Source organism: Diuraphis noxia, unplaced genomic scaffold (genome assembly GCF_037042655.1).
Source record: "Diuraphis noxia isolate RWA-SAM2 unplaced genomic scaffold, SU_Dnox_SAM2 contig0002, whole genome shotgun sequence".
NCBI lineage: Eukaryota > Metazoa > Arthropoda > Insecta > Hemiptera > Aphididae > Diuraphis > Diuraphis noxia.
This window is the reverse complement of record NW_028301712.1, coordinates 55,466,722-55,487,201: the sequence shown is the minus strand read 5'-3', so window position 1 is coordinate 55,487,201 and position 20,480 is coordinate 55,466,722. Positions and strand designations below refer to the sequence as shown.

The window sequence follows — 20,480 nt, the reverse complement described above, 5'->3', positions numbered from 1 at the left end:
TTAATGTGATTTATATATTGGAACATAAATAATAAATATTATCTTAGTCCTGCATAGACCTAAGTCGCTATTATCCCCAAGTTAACGGATGTTTACAGTTCGTAGACATGAGGTTATGACATTATGACCCACAGACCGCGGTCTTAGCACAGAACCACGAATTAAGATATCTTAATTCGTGCACAGAACATATGATATATATATTATAAAAATAAATATATATACATCATATTATATTCTGTGGTGTTATTAGTCTTAGCACAGAATAAGACAATAAGGTCTTAGTTTTCTAGTACTGTGTTATGACCCATAAAGACTAGTCTAGAATGCCTATAAAAAAAATAGTTGCCTAGAATAATAAATCACAGTTATGGAATAAATAGGATAGTGCAAGGTGGATTCACTTTGGGATAGTGTCATTATGATAATACATTTTATATTCAGTGCTGATACCACAGTTTGATGATAATCAATGGATTAACGTTATCTTTTTATAATTTTTTTTTTAATTAATTACTTCTTATTTTAATACCTATAATAGGCACGGACGTGCAAATAAGTAAAATATTAGGTAATTAATAAGTTTATATTATATTTAATAATATTTCAATTTATAATTAGTTACAAAAAAATAATTAGGAGTTCATATTAACATTCTACCGTCATAATATTATAAATAACAATCTTGTTAGTGTGTCAATCCATTACACTAATTCATATTTTTAATTATTTTATAAGAATTTAAGTATTTGATAAAACTTAAAAGTTAATAATGTCTAAGACTGTAAGAAAAGCTGCTGGATTTGTAGTTTATAGAAAAAACTGTGATGAAATAATTGAGTACTTACTTATGCAAGCTTCGTATGCAAATCATCATTGGACTCCCCCAAAAGGTATAAGTTCAGAAACTAAACATAATTCATTGAATTGTTTAATATATTGACTTATTTTAATTTTAGGACACTTAGAAGAAAATGAATCCAATATGGATGCAGCTATTAGAGAAACTGAAGAAGAAGCCGGTATTAAAGTGAAATATCTTAGTATTGATCATAATTTTGAAAAAGTGTTAAAGGTATTGATTTACTTGATTTGTGGCTTGTAACATTTTTTTCTGTATTCTTTGGTCAATAATTATAGTTGCTACTTGTCTCAATTATACATTTTTAATCTTGTTAATAAAATTAATAAAATTACACAACTTAAATTCTTAAGGCTCTTCTTTTAGCTCTAAATTTATATATTTTTTTTTTTTTGGAAAAAGCTGCTTTTTCTAATCCCATGCATTGTTTTATTTATGAATTATTTCACCATCAGATTTGATTTTGCTCCCCAAGTCTACCATTTTTAATTTTTGTCTATTTTGTCTAGTCCTTGACTGTCTACCTATGTTTACATCAGTTTAATTTGTAGGTCTCTGACACAAACTCATGTCTTAATTGTTGCACTATTTGATATTTATTTATTTCCTGATATTTTGATTCTTATTTCTGCACTCGATTAAAGAATACTATAAATATGAGTTTTTTTTTCACAGTATGATCCAAAAGATAAACCATTTTCCAAACAAGTCACTTATTGGTTAGCTCGTTTAATCAATCCTGACACACCAGTATTGTTGTCTGATGAACATCAAGATTACAAATGGTTGCCTCTTATGGAAGCTAAAAAAGTGGCTGCGTATCCTGAGATGCAAGAATTATTTGATGACTGTGAAAATTATTTAACTAAAACTTTTGTCAAATAGATTAATATAAGTATTTTTTGTTATAAATGAAATGTATTGCATCAAAATTAATTATCAAATATCATCTACTAGTCATTATTTAATTAATTATATTAATTGATATGAAGTAATATATAAATGTATTGTTTTTAAAATGCCTATGTATTCTGATTAGCTATATTACACATACATTTTTACACGTCTAGAATGGAAAAATATTATTCATGTAATGTGTAGTATGCATAAAACACAATTTATTACTTCTATAATTAATAGGTTAGGCTTATAAATTTATATTATTTAAACATAGGAATGATATATGTACACAAACTCTTATTAGGGCACACTAGGTCTAGGTATGTGTATTATTCCAAATGACAAAATATATCACATATTACTTATATACTAGGTCTGAAGTATGTACTAAGTATTTTGGCGCAACTAGGTGTGAATTGTGTAAGGAATGGGCTTTAACCTTACAATAAATTTATCTTAAATAAAAATAATTTTGTATAATCATTCCCATGACGACACTTCTCAATAAATTGAAATATAATAGTGCAAAATTAAAAATGCCCGTAAGTCACTTAATATATATTATATTTCTAAAAGTATATCATCTCAAGTGTATGTACAAGAATATCAAAAGGTTTAACATTTTAAGTTTAATTCCAATGTCATGTTGGTTTTTATTTAGAGCAGCGATTCCCAAACGGTGTACAAAAGGCATCACAAGCACTTTCTAAGGGCACAGTGGTCTCTCATATTGAGTTATTTAAAACATATAGAACTCTTTCAAAAAAATTTTATTAATGAATATTTTTTTTGTCCTGTTTTTCATGGTATTGACAGTAGGACTCCGCGACTATATTTGGTCTAAAATAAAGTACTACGGAAAAAAGTTTGGGAACCGCTGTTTTAGAGTGAAATATTTGTTAGGTAAATGCAATAAAGTAAAAATAATACTGAAGTCGTCATATCTAGTGTTTAGCACTTTAATAGCTTCCCGATAATGTTTTAATGTCAATTATAAAAAAAAACTCATATACATAATATAATAACTGTTTTGTGACTATTATGAAAATAGAAGATTCAACTGTTTAAATATTTTGATATATTACTATTTAGAATAGAATCTAGGCCTGCCAATAATTTAAAAAAATAATTACATTGATTTAAAAATACATTTTGGTTCTTAGTTTTTAACAAAAATAATAAATATACATTAAAATGAATTAGATATTTAATTAATTTTAATTAAAAAGACAACTTCATTAATTTATTCTAAATATATAATATATTTTATATATTGAGACATACATTTCTTAATTATTTTATTTTCCACCATTAGGTATTTTTAAACCATTTAATTACTAAAAAATCTGCATTAAAGACATTAAAATATCTATTGAACTATAAAATGATAAATTTCATAGAAATACAATATTAAACCAGTAGCATGTTTATTATGACTCATAATATAATAATATAACATCGATAATAACGATAAAACGATTACTGAGTGATTACAATCAATACAAGTGGTATGTCGATAACTGACTGACACAGCAAGAGCGATTAAGTTTACGTCGTAATCAATTATTTATCTTATAAAGGTTTAAATAAATATATATAGACATTATTATTTAGTGACTATGAAATTTAGTTTTAATTTTTCTACTTGACAAAATATTATTTTATAATTTTTTTTAAAATTTTTGCTTCAATATGCAATAAATTTTGAATTTTGCCAAAATATGCAATAACCTTTAAATATGCAAAAAAAAATTTCTCCATTAGCTTCAAATTATGATGATTCGTGGATATAACTGACAACAATCCAAAAATATTAAAAGGAAGAAAATATGCAATTGCATAGAAATCCGGGCTCTAATTAAGAGTAATTTAGTTAAATTATAAAACTAAATGCAGCAGTTTAAACAATAAATCTGTAACTTTACTGTAAATAATTTAAAAACATTCACTGTATTATAATTTAATTGATAAAATAAAAATAAGATTGTTAAATCCCATCAAAAATATTTTTTATATCTTATAACCAAATATTGCAATACTCCAGAAAATAATAATACTTGTACATAATGAACAGAGAATTAAATAAAACATAAAATTAAATAGTCTTTTACTATACACTTTTTTTATGTAATATCATTGAATTTAAATAGGTATATTTTAATGGTAACCAAGAATAGGTCTCTTGATATTAATACATACACACATATACTCATATATTTCTAGAGTATTTATTTTTTATAAGGGAAAAGAATTATAAGTAATTCAAATAATATAAACACATTTTATGAAATTTGGTTATTATTTAATTGATTTTTGTCAATTATATTAATTAGGAAGAAAAAATTGAAATAGTTTGAACACAACTTAAAAAAAAAAAATACTTTTTCAAAACAGAAATTTCATTTTTCTAAATCATAATCAATATAATCAGATATATATATAATATATACCAACAGAAAATAAATTGTTAACTTCTGTAATACTTAAAAGAATCAGGCTTTTAACTTGCCACTTTCAAGAGCGTGGATTTCTGCCAATACTTCGCTCTTTTTAGATATCTTCACACGTTGATCATTATCAATTTTACCACCTTGAGCAACCTTAAGTTCCAGTTCATCAATAGTCTTCAACTTTTTCTTGAGATTCCTAATTCTTTTAGCTGCTTCAATTGAAATCTCAATAACAGGCGCAGCAGGTTTTGCTTTAGGTTGCGCTTTAGGTTGAACTTGAGTCTTACTTTGAGATTGTGTTTGGGTTTTCGGCTGAGCTTTTGTTTTAACTTCAGGTTTGGTGACCTTTTCAGTCTTTTTAACAGCTGCTGCACCATTTTGTTGTACTGGAGGGATTGTTTTTTTTTCAACCTTCTTGACTTGAGTACCATTTGTCAATGGTTTTTTATCACTAACCTTGCTTGGTTTGTTGTCTTGTTTTGTTTCTTTTTTGGACGTTTCTTTCTTATTATCTTTTTTAGCATCTTTCTTACCTTCCTTCTTGGTTGGTTTAGGAGGCGAAGGAAACATAATTCTATGAAACAAAAAAGAAATATTTACAATAAAAATTAGTATACAGAGTGATTCTTTAAAGTGGGTACACCAATTATCTCGAAAAGTATTTACTTTTTACAAAATATTTTTTTACATGGTTTCAAGTTGTTAAAAAACCAACGCTTTTATTAAAAAATTATATTTTTAAATATTTTTTATTCTTATAATTTTTTTAAGTTTTTTACTTTTTTGTATGACAACATAGAGTTTTAATTTCATATTCCAAAGCAGAATATTTTTCTAAGAATTTTGATTCATAAAAATCGAATTTAGGACGAGTAATTTATGAGTTATATGTATTTAAAGTTTGGACAAGCGGAGTAGTGGACCAACATTTTGCGGGGTAACCCGTACCACTTCACTCTGCCAATCTAAACTTTAAATACTTATAACTCAAAAACTACTAGCCCTAAATTCGATTTTTATGAATCAAAATACTAAGAAAAATATTCTGCTTTGGAATATGAAATTAAAACTCTATGCTGTCATTCAAAAAAGTAAAAACTTAAAAAATTATAAGGATAAAAAATATTTAAAAATATAATTTTTTAATAAAAACGTTGTTTTTTTAACAACTTGAAACCATGTAAAAAAATATTTTGAACAAAGTAAATACTTTTCGAAATAATTAGTGTACCCACTTAAAAGAATCACCCTGTATAAGTAAGTATAATTTATAATAAATCATAATTTAATTTTTTTTTTTTTTTTCTGTTTTAACCGACGACGGCGCGGGATCTGCTTTCGCATTGCTTCCGCGGCGCCGCCATCGTTTATTGACAATAATAAATCATAATTAACCATATTAAATCTTACTTCACAAGTGCTTCAAGATGAGCAATCTCCTTGATAACTGTAGTTTTGGACGAAATCTTTTTACGTTGATCATTATCAATAGAATGTCCTTCGGAAACTTTGATTTCCAACTCTTCAATATTTTTCAACTTTTTCTTAAGATTTCTCACCCGTTTGACAGGGTCAGTTCCTGTCTCTACCTCAGGCTGCTTTACTACTGGCTTATCCATTTGTTTTTGTACCTCAGGGATTTTAATTTTCTCCTGTTTAGGTTGTTTTTCGGTGAGAACTTGTTTGGTTTGTCGTGATTGTTTAGGTACCGCAACCATTGCAACAGGTGCACCGGGAGGTAATGTAGGTTTATTGGCAACGAATTTTTTACCTTTAGATTCGTAAAGTTTTACTTCGTCTTGGGGAATATAGTTATTCTTGAGCCGTCTTTCCTTACGCCAAGTGCCGTCTGCGCGTTGTGTAGCTGGAACGAAGTAACCCTTATCGTCTTTTAAAATAGCAGAACCTTGGTCCAAGTATTGATGGGCCATTTGCTACTTACCAATAACGTAAATTACCAGATTACAATTACCTGAAAAGTTAAGTAAAATACTGTAACAGAAAGACACGCTTTTCACTTCAGACCAAAATGCTTCACTTCAGTCATGAACCAAAAACTTGTAGCGTGTTCTGCTCAGACATCATAAAAAAAAAACCTTATCATAAAACCGTCGTTGCTACAAAGGATACAACTACAATGTGACCAACCGTTGTCAAATAATTTTCAATGAGGTTGTAAATATGTATTTGTATCAACCATAGATAATAGAAGAATTCTTCTATTATCTATGGTATCAACCAATGTGAATGTATATCATAGACCTTATACTAGGTCTATGATGTATATATATATTATATCCACCTTGGTATCAAATCAACTTTTAAGTTTTAACTATTTTGAAAATTATTAGAAAAATAGAAATTAAAATTGCAACTTATTCCTTATTTGTTGTTATAATGCCTTTAACCATAGAACAGTAGCTTTAACTTCCCATCAGGTTTAATATCTATTTTTAATAAATATTAATAAATATTAAATACAGGTACCAGAAATACTACAAAAATAATACCACATATATATTGTAAAATAACCCCTATTGAATATTGAGTTCATCCTAACGTTCTTAATAATTTAATTAAGTGTAGCAGTACCACGGACGTCGGCCACTACGATGTAAAGAAAATCTTCTTTACATCGCGTTAAATTATTTAACTTAAATCAGTGGCGTAATTAGGAATTTGTCTTAGGGGGGGGGGGGGGGGGATAAACATTTTTTCCATACAAAATACTTAGATTTTCAAGTACAATATCTGGGAAAACTATTTCATCAAAAATTCTTAAATTAATATATATGTTCACAAAATGTATTAATAAATGTGCTTTAAAATTCTACACAATTTAGTACCTATACAATATTATAATAATTTCTTCAAAATGTAAATTTTGAATATATTAGAATTAAAATTTACTTCTAAATTAAATGACAATTTATAGATTTCTTGATATTAATCATATTTAATATATTTCGTCGTGATGTCAGCACGATAAAATATATAATTCCATAAGCTTCAAATTAATATATAAATATCCACATTATATAGGCTCTGGGGGGATATATCCCACTCACCCCCCCTTAATTACGCCCCTGACTTAAATACCTACTAAGTAGTTATAACTCATGAATTTTAATTCCGAATAGATTTAATGATTTGGTAAATGATTTTAATAAGTTAGATATCTTTTTTTTTTGTTAATATTAACATGTAGTTACTATATTGTGTGTAATTTTTGGCCTTTAGGTATAATATTAGTTATATTATGGGTTGGCCAGCCAAAAATTATAAATAAATAACCAATTTGTATAACAATTATTTCATATTATTTAAACATCGAACATGTAAATATATAATAAGTCTTAATTTCATTTCATTCGAATTCATATAATTAGACAAGTATTAGGTACCTAACTATAAGCAGAGCTAATATATCATGCATTCTGCAGAATATTATTAATTATAATATATGCCAAGTCTACCTATTTTATCAGTGTTATTTTTCAATATCTGCTGCCGTAGTACTGAAGTCAGTTCCACTTTTGTGTTAGTTAGCGCTTTAGTTATATCGTCAACACAAATTGTTTTTTTCATCAAATTGTCAATAGATTGCAAATGTTGTATGAGTGTTTCTTCATAGTCTCTAGCCATGATATCCAATGCTTCATTTTCATCGATAATATTTTGTAAGCTACGTTTCTTAATCATGTCTTGAAGTTTTTTGTCCTTATTTGCTAAATTAGTTTCAATAACCTCATTCCCTTGTTCTGTAAATAATATAATTTATTGTTAATTTACATTATCGCTTATCATTATCATATTATAATTTGTAGTATATATGACATAAACGTTTATAACTGTGGATCAAGCATAGATATGATGTAATTATATTATAAAGACATACAATGAATAAACGGCCAAACGTTTTAGATCAGAGAAAATAAAAAATAAATTGCACTAATAACGTGTTGAAGCCTCCAAGTAGAATATGGTAATACCATATAAACAGTGGCGTATTTAAGGTTTTTCCGCCTCTAGGCACTTTCCAATTCGCCGCCTTCCTCCCCCTTCATCCATCCTACAATTATTTCTAAAACGTATTTAAATATACAATTTATTATATTATATTAAAAAGATACATTGAGATATAATGTTGATATATGATTAATTTTGAGCGAACAAAAATTAGTTGAGTTTGATTTCATCAAATATTCAAATGAAAAATAATTTTTCTAATTTTGTAAAAAAAATTGTTGAAATTTGCCGCCCTCCAATGTTGCCGCTAGGTCCTGTGCCTAAATACGCCTCTGCATATAAAGAACAATTCTATAATCAATGATATAATGTCTATAATACATTAATACCCAAGGTTTAAGGATCTATAAACCTTGTATAATACTTATGCCTTGTTTACACGTGACGAGTACTCGGCCGAGCACTGTCCCGTGTGAACTCAAGAAACCAGTACTCGGCCTAGTAATCGGACGAGTAAAATAAGCAGGCGAGTTAATAGAAACAGTTTCTATTCGCTGGGCCGAGTGACTACCCCCACTACCAAGACCGAGCAACATAACGAGTGACACGGCCGAGTACTCGTCACGTGTAAACAAGGCATTATACGTTCTACACACTGGATAGTGACGATAGTGGTAATAAATTACTATATAGATTATAGATATTAACTAGGTATTAATGTACCAAAATTCCTATTCATTTTTGTAAAATATTATCCAATTTAAAAACAAAAAAATATTTAGATACTATTCAACTCTATTACCAACGCAAGCATCGTCTAAAGGTACCTAGGTATTTATTGGATTCTCATATTTTATGTAACGAACGTTATGTAATGGATAGGTATCTTCTTTACATCGTAATTTACCAAATTTTTTGTTTTTTATTATAAAAAGAAATTCATGTCCTCAAAAAAGTAAACACAAACCCAAGAAATCTGTATAGTGAATATATAGTAGATTATGACTTATTATGAATGCGTTCCTCGTCATTGTATGTAGTGTATAGATAACTGTAATGGATGTGTCAAATTTTAATTTAAAAGTAATTCATAAAATCATTGTAATATACAAAAACCAATTCTGAAGAGATAATATAGTATGGTCAGGCTCTATTTCTTAAGATGATATATTATAGTTTATTTATTTGTATTACCTTATGGTAATTAAAAAATTGTCTTCATATGATTATAATTTATAACTAAGCTGCCTAAATTGTAACATACTACGTAAAAACCACAAAGTGTGTTGAATTCTTGACTTCCAGAAATATAATAAAATAGTATAAAAGAAAAAATTGGATCCGATGTGGCAATGTATCATAAATTCATAATTAAAATGTTATTCAAAATACAAACCAGTCTTTAGTGATTAAAGGGTGTGTGATCCCCCTTCACCACTCTGAATCTGCACCTACCAGTTCAACAACCACCATAATTATTGTTTTAAATCAACTCAGAATTTTTTTAAATTAGGTAAATGTGTTAATATAGCTGCGTACGAGTTGATTCCCGGGTACCTGTTTACCTGCACCGATACCGTTGAGTAAGTTGATTCCCCGGTCATTTTTATATTTTTTTCAATGTTTAGTACAATATTTAGTTTATTAGCATAAATGTCATCACGAGGAGGTTGGCTGACAATTTTCTCAAAATGTTGTTTTTTCATACTTTGAAAATCATATAATTTTTATTTATAAATTATTTTTTGTATTATATTTATTTAAAAAAATGTCTATCACATTGATTTATAAATTGATATATACAGGTAATGAAATTGTACAACAATAAGGAATCAACTCATACCTACCTACTCCTTAATGTCGGAAATCAACTCATCTATCGCAGTTAATATATTGTTGTTAACTCCATAGACATATATAAAAAATTGTTTAAACATGTCTATGGTTAACTCAAAATCTAGTACCTGCATAGATACATTTCTATAATCTCGACATCACGTTTAGGTACTTGTTATGTAATCCAGCAGGTACCTACGGTGTATCTTGTATCTAACTATTCTAACTCTTGTATTTTGTCCTTAAAATAGGTAACTACTTTCTCGGGACATATACAATGACAATTGACGTGTTATTAATAAGACCTGGCTATGATATCTAGATGATGCAGAGCACACGTTGTTTAGATGTGATAGATGGTGGCGGCAGAGGAGAGAATAGGAAGTGTCCATGGAGGCGGAGATGGAATCAGATAGCCTCGTAGGGGTAATGCTGGAAGCCTGGAAAGCGGTGAAGCAGTTTATCACTATTATGATATCAACCAAAGAAGATGAGCGGAACATACAAAGGGCAGAAAATGATTTCTTACCAATTAGTTAAGGAATATTTTTTGTGGGCCTAGGCCAAAATCAGAGGGATAGAGCCCTCTCTTTCTTGTGGAGCGATGCTCGTAGAAGTTATGTTATAAGTAAATAATGATGTATTAACGATTTGATTATAACAAATGATGTGGATGCAGGGGGAAGTCTGGCCCACCCCAGGGTAAAGTTCCCCGCCTGTATCGCCACGATTCGAAAAAAAAAAAGGTAACTACTTTCTAAAAGAAGGTACCTAAATATAATATCCAAATAAATAGTGATGGGTCGAACTTAACCGAATTAAACCGAACCCTTCGAAATTCGAGCTCTGTATGCAAAAACTTCAAACCGAATATAATCAAGCATCTTATTTACTGTTCGAAAATTGAACTTAATATTAGTTGAACTAGACTTCGTACTTAATAGTCATGATAATTCAAAGACCAAATATTTGTACAATTCAAAAGTTATTTAAAAAAAATAAAAATTGATAGTAAATTATTTATAAATCAGGGTTTGACCTATCACTACAAATAATATATCATACATGTTGTATACCCATATGGGCATAAATATGGTATATTATATCAAACAATGTTGACTTAATTTACTTCACAGGAAAAATAGGTCTTATTAAACAGCCTTGAAGGTATACCCCTATGATTGTGCCGCTGATAGAATATACCCTGTATAATAATAATAAATTATTATTTGTTATATAATCTTATCCTTTATAATTTATGATCATAAACTAATAATTATAAGTACACTATATGGTATTAAATTTTACAGTTTACCTTTGGCCAAAAAATATTCTTTCTGAAGACATTCAATTAATTTGTGTTGTTCTGTCAGGCAACGATCGTTAGTGATGTTCCTTTCTTCCAAGCACTCTAAATTTTTAACTATACCTTTGGTTTTATGCTTATTATTAGTATAAGACATTGCTTCATGTACTTGTTTCTTAGAAAGTCCACAAATTAAATTGTTTTCCAAATCATTTTTCAACAACTGACCATGAAACATATGAAAAATTACTATCAAAATAAAACAAAGTTTCTTAAAAAAATCAACATCATACATTGTGTTGAATTGTATTGTAGAAATTTTCAGAAATAAAAAAATTGAGAAATTTGTCAAAATAATATAAATATTTCCATAGAATATCTATGGTAGATGTATTCATGTATTTATTATGAATGTTAAACATAGATAACTTAAAATTGTATATTATACTATTATAGTCTTCAATCCAAGTATCCAACTAAACTATAACCATGGACAATCTTTACTCAACAAAAGATATTAGGTAATTACTCATTTCTGAATCATTGTTGTTTGTTATATATTTGATGTTTTCATTTTGTATGAAAATTTGAATATAAAAATAATACAGCAAATGTGTAATTAATTAATTATCTTATTTCAAATTTATCTAGGGATAAATTTATAAATTTATATTGATATGATTATATTTATATTTATCTTAGGGATTAGGAAATAATGGATATTTAAATAAGTAAAAATTAATCAACATTTGTTGAGAAAATAACAACATTTAATAATGACATACTTTACAGTCGTACTATGTACTTCCAGCGACAAATAATCCAGAAAACAAATAACCACCTCCATCATCCATTGTAACATCAGGATGTGTTCTATTTGGAAGGACTTGATGGTATCTCATAAAATTATCGGTCAGTCGAAGAAATACTACGTCTCTTCTCATTTTAAATTCAGCATACATAGAAACTAACACTTCTCTATATGCTGAATAAACAACAAAAGGTCTTGACAAAGATAAATATGGTAAAAGTGTCTTAACAAATTCAGTTGGTTCCTCTCTGCAGACTACAATTAGGCCATCAAATTTATTTGATTTTATAAAATTTAAACCATCTGTACTTGTTATTGGCCGATGTTTCTTCTTAATTTGTGTATATGCTTCATTACTTTTTCTTTTTTTCTCATCCGAACAATTAGGTACATCTTCTTCATCTTTTTCTGCTGAAATATTGTTTTCATTTTTTATATTCAGTATTTCATATAAACTTACAGTTAACATTTGTTTTATTTTAGTTTCAGAAAAATTCATAGCCTTCACTGCTCTTAATGCATTTTGTTCAGATGTTGAAGAGAATATGTGTACAAGGCACCCATTATCATGCAGTTGGTTAAGAAGTGCCGCTTGTAACAATCCTTGACTTCCATTTTCATACAACAAATACTTGCCTCCAGGATCCAAATTCACACGGCATAATATCTGAGCCAATGTATCAAACCTTAAAGCTATAGTCTTAGGAAGTGTCTGCTGCTTGTACAACACATCTGTTATAAGCCGTATTGACGGTTTAAATATAGTTAAATAATCACAGTATTTCCTGGCTTTTTTTTTCAAGTATTTTTCTTGAGCATATTCAGTTTTTAGCTGAAAAGTTTTGCTGTTTTCTAACAAACGTTCAACAATATTCTGCCCACTTTCTCCACTTTCTTTCAACGCTATTATTTCGTCAGTGCTCAGCAACTGAGATGAACTATCATCGGTTATGAGTTTATTATCTGTTCCGGAACCATTTGTTGACCATATGTTACGCGCCTGATTATCGTTACACATAACAAGAGTGTAATGTCTTTTTTTGTCTGGTATTGGCTCCAATTTGAAAGTAGATGAGAACGGTTGTCCAATAGCCGCCTTGAGATCGATGACATCTCGGCCTAATTTCAATATGGCTTTGTTCGATATTTGATGAATTAAATAAGTTTCGTTTTTGTTAATAACTAAATAATGACCTCTGGTGATAATATTCTCAAGATTTGTAGCCGTCATGATATTTACTTAATAATTTCGGTCAGTAGGTACACTTTTAGTTAAACTTAAAAATATTTTTAAAAAATGTAATTTAAAATTTTACAAGAAAAAATTTCGTTTGAAATTTCTGACTTTTAAATTCTTATCATTTAAAATATTATATTTTGAAATTTTAAACATTCGATAACATCCGCATGGTCAAAACATAGAGTATACTCTAAATGTGGTTGTATTCAACGTTCTGTGATTCAACCATGGTATAAGGTTATTATATGGCATACGGATTTATTATTATTTATAAAATGTAAACGTCATGTTGGTTACATCACTGTTCTATGGTTACATTGATGGTGTCAGCTGATCTCGGAATATATATAATATAGTTATCAACAACCGTGGTACTATTGATACCATACTTCCATCACGAACAATTGAAAGACCAATGTTATCATTTTGTAATTAGCATTTAGGACATTTAGGTTCATAAGAAAAAAAAATTGTGCCCTTACACTATTAAAGTATTAAGTATAAATAATAATAATAATATTAAATTTGATCTGTATTCTGTTTTCGGTTATTCGATAATCAATAATTGATACTATTAACTTATAAGTCTTACGTATTCAATCAATTTATAAATCATAATTTTTCAGCAAAATTATTTCATCCCGTCCTCTGAGGATTTTACACGGTTGCGAACGCATAGTCGATATTTTTAGTGGATTGTGAAGCTCAGTAAATAATAATCACCAATCTCGGATAAGAAATGGCTAGTAAGTATCATTCAAAGAATTTATGCTACATTTCATGACTATTCGCAGAGGTTAAATGTGTTGATTATTTGATAGGAGGTAACGCTAGAGATCTTGCGCGTGAAAAAAATCAGAAGAAACAACTAGAACAAGCTAAAAAAAAGGGGATTTCTGACAAGGGTTCAAATCAGGGATTGACACTGGAACAAAGAAAACAAAGGTAAATAATCATTATTATTTTTATTATACTTATTGCAATTATCAATTCAATACTGACATTTGACGTTTACGCCTTTGACAATTCCACACCATAGTCATTTAAAATTTGATAACTTAATACAAATTACAAATAGTTATGCTATGTTTGATTTAGAAATGTTTAATTTTATTTACTTGCTCAATGGTGTATGGTAAATTTGTAATATTGGACATAAACCAATTATGTAGTTAGTCACCAATCATAGGATCTTAATTGATTTCTTACCTACTTTCATCCTATGCTCTCAATTTGCAAATTCGTTATTTAAATGATTTAAATTGTTGACCTTTATATACAGGGTGATTTTTTTATCGAAGAACACTTATTATTTAAAAAAGTATTGACTTTTTCAAAATATTTTTTTACATAGTTTCAAGTTGTTGAAAAACAAACGGTTTTATTAAAAAATATAATTAATATTTTTTGTCCTTATCATTTTTTTAGTTTTTACTTTTTTGAATGACAACATAGAGTTTTAATTTCATATTCCAAAGCAGAATATTTTTCTAAGTATTTTGATTCATTAAGATCGAATTTAGGACGAGTAGTTTATGAGTTATAAGTATTTAAAGTTTAGACAAGCGGAGTAGTGGAAAAACATTTTGTGGGGTAACCCCATATATTCTGCTTTGGAATATGAAATTTAAACTCTATGTTGTCATTCAAAAAAGTAAAAAACTTAAAAATGATAAGGATAAAAAATATTTAAAAATATAATTTTTTAATAAAAACGTTTGTTTGTCAACAACTTGAAACTATGTAAAAAAATATTTTGAAAAAGTCTATACTTTTTTAAATAATGAGTGTTCTTTGATATAAAAATTCACCCTGTATATAACCTGCCACACAGGTTAAGTTGACGCCCACCAACAACTTAACATAAATACACTAGGATTTTGTTTACTATTGTTTATGTGCTTTATTATATTTATTTATAAGTAGAAAAACTAGATAAAATCTATATAATATAATTATAGGTATTGTTTAAATTAATTAGGTATTTTATTTAAACGTTGCAATTCAAAGAGCTACTAGTTGTGTGAAGACTTATAATTGTTTATTTGTTTGGTTGTTTTAAAATATTAATTAGAAATTAAATATGCAACAAAACTCGTATGAAATTATAGAATATTAGTTTGTATTGTAATATTATGTTATGCTCGTCCTAGAATTGATTCCTGTGTATGCATCCTGAGTGATGGTCAACTAGACCAGTACCATAATATGAAACAAATATTAAATAAAAAATATAGGATGCCATTTAAAAAAAAAAAGTACCTAAAGACTAAAATATTCCCCTTCCAAAATTTTTTTCACAAAAAAATGGTTTGACTTTTATTAGTTTTAATAAAACTCTTAAACTGTTTTTATTATGCAGCAATTATTTTTTTTAGTATTTGTTTAAGTTTATTATAAATATAACCTAGAAAATCTTAACTGAAACTTTAATTTATTATTTACTACTAATTTTGTATACATTTAGAACATTGTCATTAAATACACTTATAAATATTTTATTTTTAGAGATGCCGATAGAATGAGAGAAAAACAACTAAAAAAACAAGAAGATAAATGAACTGTATAATGGATATTTGTGTCACGGATGTACTTTTTAATTCTAAGCTCAAAATAAATTCAGTTTTATATTATGTTACATTATAATCATCTTTAAATTTATAGACTGCTTTTAGTCCAATTATCTTTATCCTTGCAAAGCATAAACATGATATTCTTTTATAAATCACTTGTATTCTTTTTAAGTATCTTTGTTGCATTATATAATTGAGGATTATCTTGTACTCTAATTATTAAGTAACAATTTTAATAATTACTGTTGAGATATGAAATAAACTTTAGACATTGAAATTTAATTTATTATTGTATACAATTTATTTTACATTAAATATTTTCACCTATACAACCAAGTTCAAGACTTAAATTTTTGTCGAACAATTTTATTGCATTTATTATTGAAAAAGTAGAACATTTTAGCAATAATAAATAATGTTATAAGTTAACTGTTAATTTATGTATTGACCTAAGACTTACAGCTATACAAATATAATATACAAGGTAATACTTTTCAGCATGCTGATTCACATTTACTCCTTTGCTTATAAATAATAAAGGTATTAAACTATATTTTAAGACCATATTTTCAAATAATTTGTATGCCATTTCAGAAATATTCTATGAACTGAGGTGATTCAAATGTCTTTTTAACTAATCTGATAATGTACCATTATTTTTATTATTAATTATTAAGATGACAATTGTTTTAATAATTTTGTTTCATCTTGATAAGTAGTTTCTGAGTATGAAACATATAATATGTACAAATAGGGTTGTCCTGTAATTCTAAATATTGATGTTATGATTTTCATGTAAAAATGTAATACTTAGATTAGGCACATGTTATTATCATAATTTATTATGTTTTTCAAGTTCATGATATTAAATTGAGAAGATATAGAAGTCAGTGTAATGCAAACTCTTTCTAGTAATACAAAAATAGGCCACTACATTTAGAATTTCTTATTAAGTATTATATGTCAGTATTTAAGCAATGGATATTTTATTTTAATTAACATTCATTGTGTTTCAATAAATATGATACATATTTTTATTTTGAGTAAGATGTAATAAATAATGGACAGTATTAAACAATGCAGTAACCAGTTATACACCTATATTGCCTATTCTTCACGCCGGGCAACACTAGGTTTACTATAGTTAAAACAATTTATTAATTAATATTTTATATTATCACATAACATGTAAATTTTATCAGGATTTACACAAATTTTTATCCTATATAATATAATTATTATATTGTATTTTTTTTTTATTATTATTATTGATTAAAATTAAAATGTCTCAGCATATTATATGCTATTACAAGCCAGATTACAAATTACAAGAATATATTACTAATTATAATATTAGTTTAAGATATTGTGATAAGTGTATATACTTTTCAAAGTTAGTATTTGTGATGGTAAATTATGGTTGATCTTTGTCTTTGCGTTGGTCTGGTATTAGAAGATCTCGTGGTAGATATGGTTTTAAACGCCAATCTTTCGTTTTGATTCCTAGATTGTAAAACTGCGCAATCGAATGTTTTGAGTTTTGGAATTGTATTTTTATCCAGTATTGGAGAAGGGGGATTCCTATGTTGTTGTGGATTTGTCTATTCCTCATGAACCATGACGCTTTAAAACATATTCTTAAAAATTTGTTTTGAAGGATTTGGATTTTATTGATTTTTGAAGTGGAAGCTGCTGTCCAGATTGGGCAAACATAACGCATAAGTGATCAGTGGTCGCCGGTCAGATTATTGAGGTGTATAGTAAGATGGATGATTTCATTTGGAGGGTTGATTTATATACCTAGTACTAGTTAACTAGGGGATATAGTGTGTTTATTCTTGCAAAGCCTTGAGTGAGTTTTTTATTTATATAAATTTTCCATGTCAGTTTTTCATAAAAAAACACTAAGGTACTTGACAGAGTCATCCTTATTGCTCAATTATATTGGTTGGTTATCAATGTAAATGGGTTGGTCGAGTTGGAGATCTTTGTATCGTTTTAGGGGAAATATTTTTATTAGATTAAGGTTTAGTTTCCATGTTTTGAACCAGTTTGTTACTGTGTTTAAGCTGTTTGCAGATTTTGAATTGAAGATTCTAGGGAGTTGCTTTGGATTATTATTGTCATCCGCAAACATCACCAGCTGTGAGGTTGAAGGAATTGGTACGTCGTAGGCTGCAACTAGAAGCAGTAGATTTTGAATAAAATAGGGCCTAGAACTGGACTCTGGTTTGTTAATTGTGAGGTTGAAAAAAGTTGGTTCTAATTCTGACTTGGAACGTTCAATCCGATATGAAGATTGTGGTTTTTAATTAATATTTGGTAAAACGGTAAAAGCTAGAGCATTCAATTTTATTGTTCAAGTCCATGGTGCCATTCTTTGCCGAAGGCTTGCATTACGTTGAAGAAGACAACCGTTGTATATTGTTTATTTTTAAGGCCACTTAATACATCCAAAATCGCTACCTACGCTAAAAATCTAAAATAATTTCAAGTTTTCGTTTTTTATTTATTGATTGATGATGATTATTTTAGATTCTGAACGAATAAGTGATGAATGTATTGATTTTATAATGATGTGTGTTTTTTTAGATTCTGAACGAAGTGATGAATGTATTGATTTTACATTTTTACAATGATGTGTGTTTTTTTTTTTTTTTGTTCTTGTTTTTGTGTCTGTGTACAGCATAACTAGTCGAAATAATGCTTCGATTTCAAACTTTGGGGGTGGTTTCCGATGTAAAAGTGAAGATCCTTGGTGCATTATAGAGGTCAAAAGTAAACATTTTCCAACAGTTTTCAAAAAAATCGAGAAAAACAAAAAAAAATGACAGAAAAACGGGAATTGTTACGCAAAACTAGTTTTCGACCAAATCGATTTTTTTATATGGTTGTAATTCAAAAACTACTCACTGAAAATTTCACCAAATGTTTATGTTAGTGTTATCTATATACAGTTTAATTTTCACAAATTTTTGACTTTTTTTTGAGTTATTTATAGGCCACTGAAATTTTCAATTTTTTTGAGAATTTTTTTTTGAAGTGGTGCCGGTAAAAAAATGTTGGACGATTAAAAAAACTTGAAAATTTAATACAAGGTTTCTTATGAGTTGTTCTAATTGTAGCTAAAAAAAATTGAAGTTGAAAAACCATAAAATTTTTTGCGTTTATAACAGGATTAAAAATACAACACTAAGTTTTCCTTCAAGTAGCTACAGAGAAAACTCGAAGCATCATAATAGGAAAAATTTTAAGTGCGTTTGAATTTTAAATTTTTACGAAATAGCGTAACGATAACGATTTATCCTGAAACGATTTTAAATATTTGTTATTATTCAAAAAGTATAAGTCGTAGATACTTGAAAATTTTTATCAGTTATTTAGATTGGCATTTTCTTTACATGATTTAATTTTCAAAATATTTTGACTTTTTTTGAGATATTTATAGACGACTGAAATTTTCAATTGGTCTGAAAACATTTTTTTGAAGTGTCGATAACATTTTTTTGGCCCTATCAAAATACTCTTATTAAGCACAATTTTATTTTATTAGCATTTGAAGTGACAAAAATTCGTTAAAACCATGAATTTTTTTTTTCTGTTTGTCATTACGTTTTGGGGTAGTAAAAATGCTTCGACTTTAAACTTCAATACCTTGTTAAATCAGAAAGTGAATCTAGTTGATACTTTGGGGGATCAAAAGTAAAATTTTTTTATATTTTTATAAATAACCGGGATAAACTAACTAAAAATTAACGGAAAAACAGGAAATTTTACGTGATATCAGTTTTCGACAAAATCGATTTTGATTTTTTATGTAACTTTAAAAAGAATGACCATTGATACATGAAATTTTCATCGAATTTTTATATAAGTACCTATCCACCATGAAATTTAAAAAAAAAATTTGACTTAAGTTGAACTATTCATAGGTATATGCAATTTTCAATCATTATATTAGTTTTTTTTTAAATTAAAATCGATAAAAATTATTTTTTAAGTAGAAAATCTTGAAAATTTAATACAAGGATCTTAACATATTATTACAATAACAGTTGAAAAATAAAATAAATTCATAGTTACAATTTTTTTTTATAAGCATTCAAAGTTTGAATTTTGACAAAATACGTAAAAATTACAAATTATTTTAAGCTAGAAATTCATAAAAAATTTTCTTTTTTAAGCTAAGATTTAAAAATTTAATATAACATTCCATACAAGTTTTTCAATCTTTATCACAAAAAATGTCCACAGGAATTGTAAATTAAATTTTTATAAGCATTTGAATTTCAAATATTGACAAAAATTCGTCAAAACCATGAATATTTGTGAATTATTTTGTAGTTCGAAATTCATAATATTGTTTGTATTTTTATCTAAGGTTAAAAAATTCAACACTAAGTTTTCCATAAGTTATGCTTCAAATAGCTATAGAGAAAATTTGAAGTGTCATTATAGGAAAAATGTTTTGAGCGTTTGAGTCTTACTTTTTTATGAAATCGCGTAATGATAACGATTTATCCTCAAACCAGG

At 27.5% G+C, this 20,480-nt stretch overlaps 5 protein-coding genes and 1 long non-coding RNA gene across 8 annotated transcripts; 3 read left to right on the top strand and 3 right to left on the bottom strand.

The window, feature by feature from the left end:
* Window positions 1–540: 540 nt before the first annotated feature.
* Window positions 541–1,881, top strand: Datp (purine phosphoribosyltransferase family protein Apf). The gene is made up of 3 exons (XM_015517879.2): window positions 541–893; window positions 960–1,075; window positions 1,538–1,881. The coding sequence occupies exons 1-3, from the start codon at window positions 773–775 to the stop codon at window positions 1,745–1,747; spliced, it is 447 nt and encodes a 148-aa protein (XP_015373365.1). The 5' UTR covers window positions 541–772; the 3' UTR covers window positions 1,748–1,881.
* A 2,161-nt stretch (window positions 1,882–4,042) lies between these two features.
* On the bottom strand, window positions 4,043–6,307 carry LOC107168465 (uncharacterized). 2 transcript variants are annotated; one of them, XM_089218934.1, is made up of 3 exons: window positions 6,155–6,307; window positions 5,623–6,076; window positions 4,043–4,786 (listed from the first exon to the last, which is right to left on the bottom strand). In XM_089218934.1, the coding sequence occupies exons 2-3, from the start codon at window positions 5,928–5,930 to the stop codon at window positions 4,255–4,257; spliced, it is 840 nt and encodes a 279-aa protein (XP_089075060.1). In that variant the 5' UTR covers window positions 5,931–6,076; window positions 6,155–6,307; the 3' UTR covers window positions 4,043–4,254. The 2 variants fall into 2 exon arrangements, with proteins under 2 accessions (XP_089075060.1, XP_089075059.1); XM_089218933.1 differs by having other exon boundaries at window positions 5,623–6,297.
* A 1,264-nt stretch (window positions 6,308–7,571) lies between these two features.
* Window positions 7,572–12,112, bottom strand: LOC107168460 (uncharacterized). The gene is made up of 2 exons (XM_015517877.2): window positions 11,333–12,112; window positions 7,572–7,973 (listed from the first exon to the last, which is right to left on the bottom strand). Exons 1-2 carry the CDS (start codon window positions 11,616–11,618, stop codon window positions 7,663–7,665), a joined length of 597 nt encoding a protein of 198 aa, XP_015373363.2. The 5' UTR covers window positions 11,619–12,112; the 3' UTR covers window positions 7,572–7,662.
* On the top strand, window positions 9,994–11,036 carry LOC149058694 (uncharacterized). Its single transcript, XR_016190514.1, has 2 exons — window positions 9,994–10,185; window positions 10,269–11,036. It is a non-coding gene; the product is annotated as an uncharacterized LOC149058694 (long non-coding RNA).
* Trmt6 (tRNA methyltransferase 6 non-catalytic subunit) lies at window positions 11,524–13,506 on the bottom strand. Of its 2 annotated transcripts, none has more exons than XM_015517878.2 (2): window positions 12,109–13,506; window positions 11,524–11,546 (listed from the first exon to the last, which is right to left on the bottom strand). In XM_015517878.2, exon 1 carries the CDS (start codon window positions 13,363–13,365, stop codon window positions 12,121–12,123), a length of 1,245 nt encoding a protein of 414 aa, XP_015373364.1. In that variant the 5' UTR covers window positions 13,366–13,506; the 3' UTR covers window positions 11,524–11,546; window positions 12,109–12,120. The 2 variants fall into 2 exon arrangements, with proteins under 2 accessions (XP_015373364.1, XP_089077161.1); XM_089221035.1 differs by lacking the exon at window positions 11,524–11,546 and adding an exon at window positions 11,553–11,572.
* A 312-nt stretch (window positions 13,507–13,818) lies between these two features.
* Window positions 13,819–16,229, top strand: LOC107168464 (modifier of protein aggregation 4). Its single transcript, XM_015517881.2, has 3 exons — window positions 13,819–14,120; window positions 14,196–14,319; window positions 15,883–16,229. Exons 1-3 carry the CDS (start codon window positions 14,114–14,116, stop codon window positions 15,932–15,934), a joined length of 183 nt encoding a protein of 60 aa, XP_015373367.1. The 5' UTR covers window positions 13,819–14,113; the 3' UTR covers window positions 15,935–16,229.
* The last annotated feature ends 4,251 nt before the right edge of the window (window positions 16,230–20,480 follow it).

Bases quoted from the DNA above. Each gene is read 5' to 3' on its own strand.
- Datp (XM_015517879.2), top strand. From the start codon at position 773: ATGTCTAAGACTGTAAGAAAAGCTGCTGGATTTGTAGTTTATAGAAAA. The intron at 894-959 runs GTATAAGTTCAG...TTTTAATTTTAG, and splicing joins TCATTGGACTCCCCCAAAAG to GACACTTAGAAGAAAATGAA. The intron at 1,076-1,537 runs GTATTGATTTAC...TTTTTTTCACAG, and splicing joins ATTTTGAAAAAGTGTTAAAG to TATGATCCAAAAGATAAACC.
- LOC107168465 (XM_089218933.1), bottom strand. From the start codon at position 6,143: ATGGCCCATCAATACTTGGACCAAGGTTCTGCTATTTTAAAAGACGAT. The intron at 4,787-5,622 runs GTAAGATTTAAT...TTTGTTTCATAG, and splicing joins CATCTTGAAGCACTTGTGAA to AATTATGTTTCCTTCGCCTC.
- LOC107168460 (XM_015517877.2), bottom strand. From the start codon at position 11,618: ATGTATGATGTTGATTTTTTTAAGAAACTTTGTTTTATTTTGATAGTA. The intron at 7,974-11,332 runs GTAAACTGTAAA...TATTATTTACAG, and splicing joins AGAATATTTTTTGGCCAAAG to AACAAGGGAATGAGGTTATT.
- Trmt6 (XM_015517878.2), bottom strand. From the start codon at position 13,365: ATGACGGCTACAAATCTTGAGAATATTATCACCAGAGGTCATTATTTA.
- LOC107168464 (XM_015517881.2), top strand. The intron at 14,320-15,882 runs GTAAATAATCAT...TTTTATTTTTAG, and splicing joins CTGGAACAAAGAAAACAAAG to AGATGCCGATAGAATGAGAG.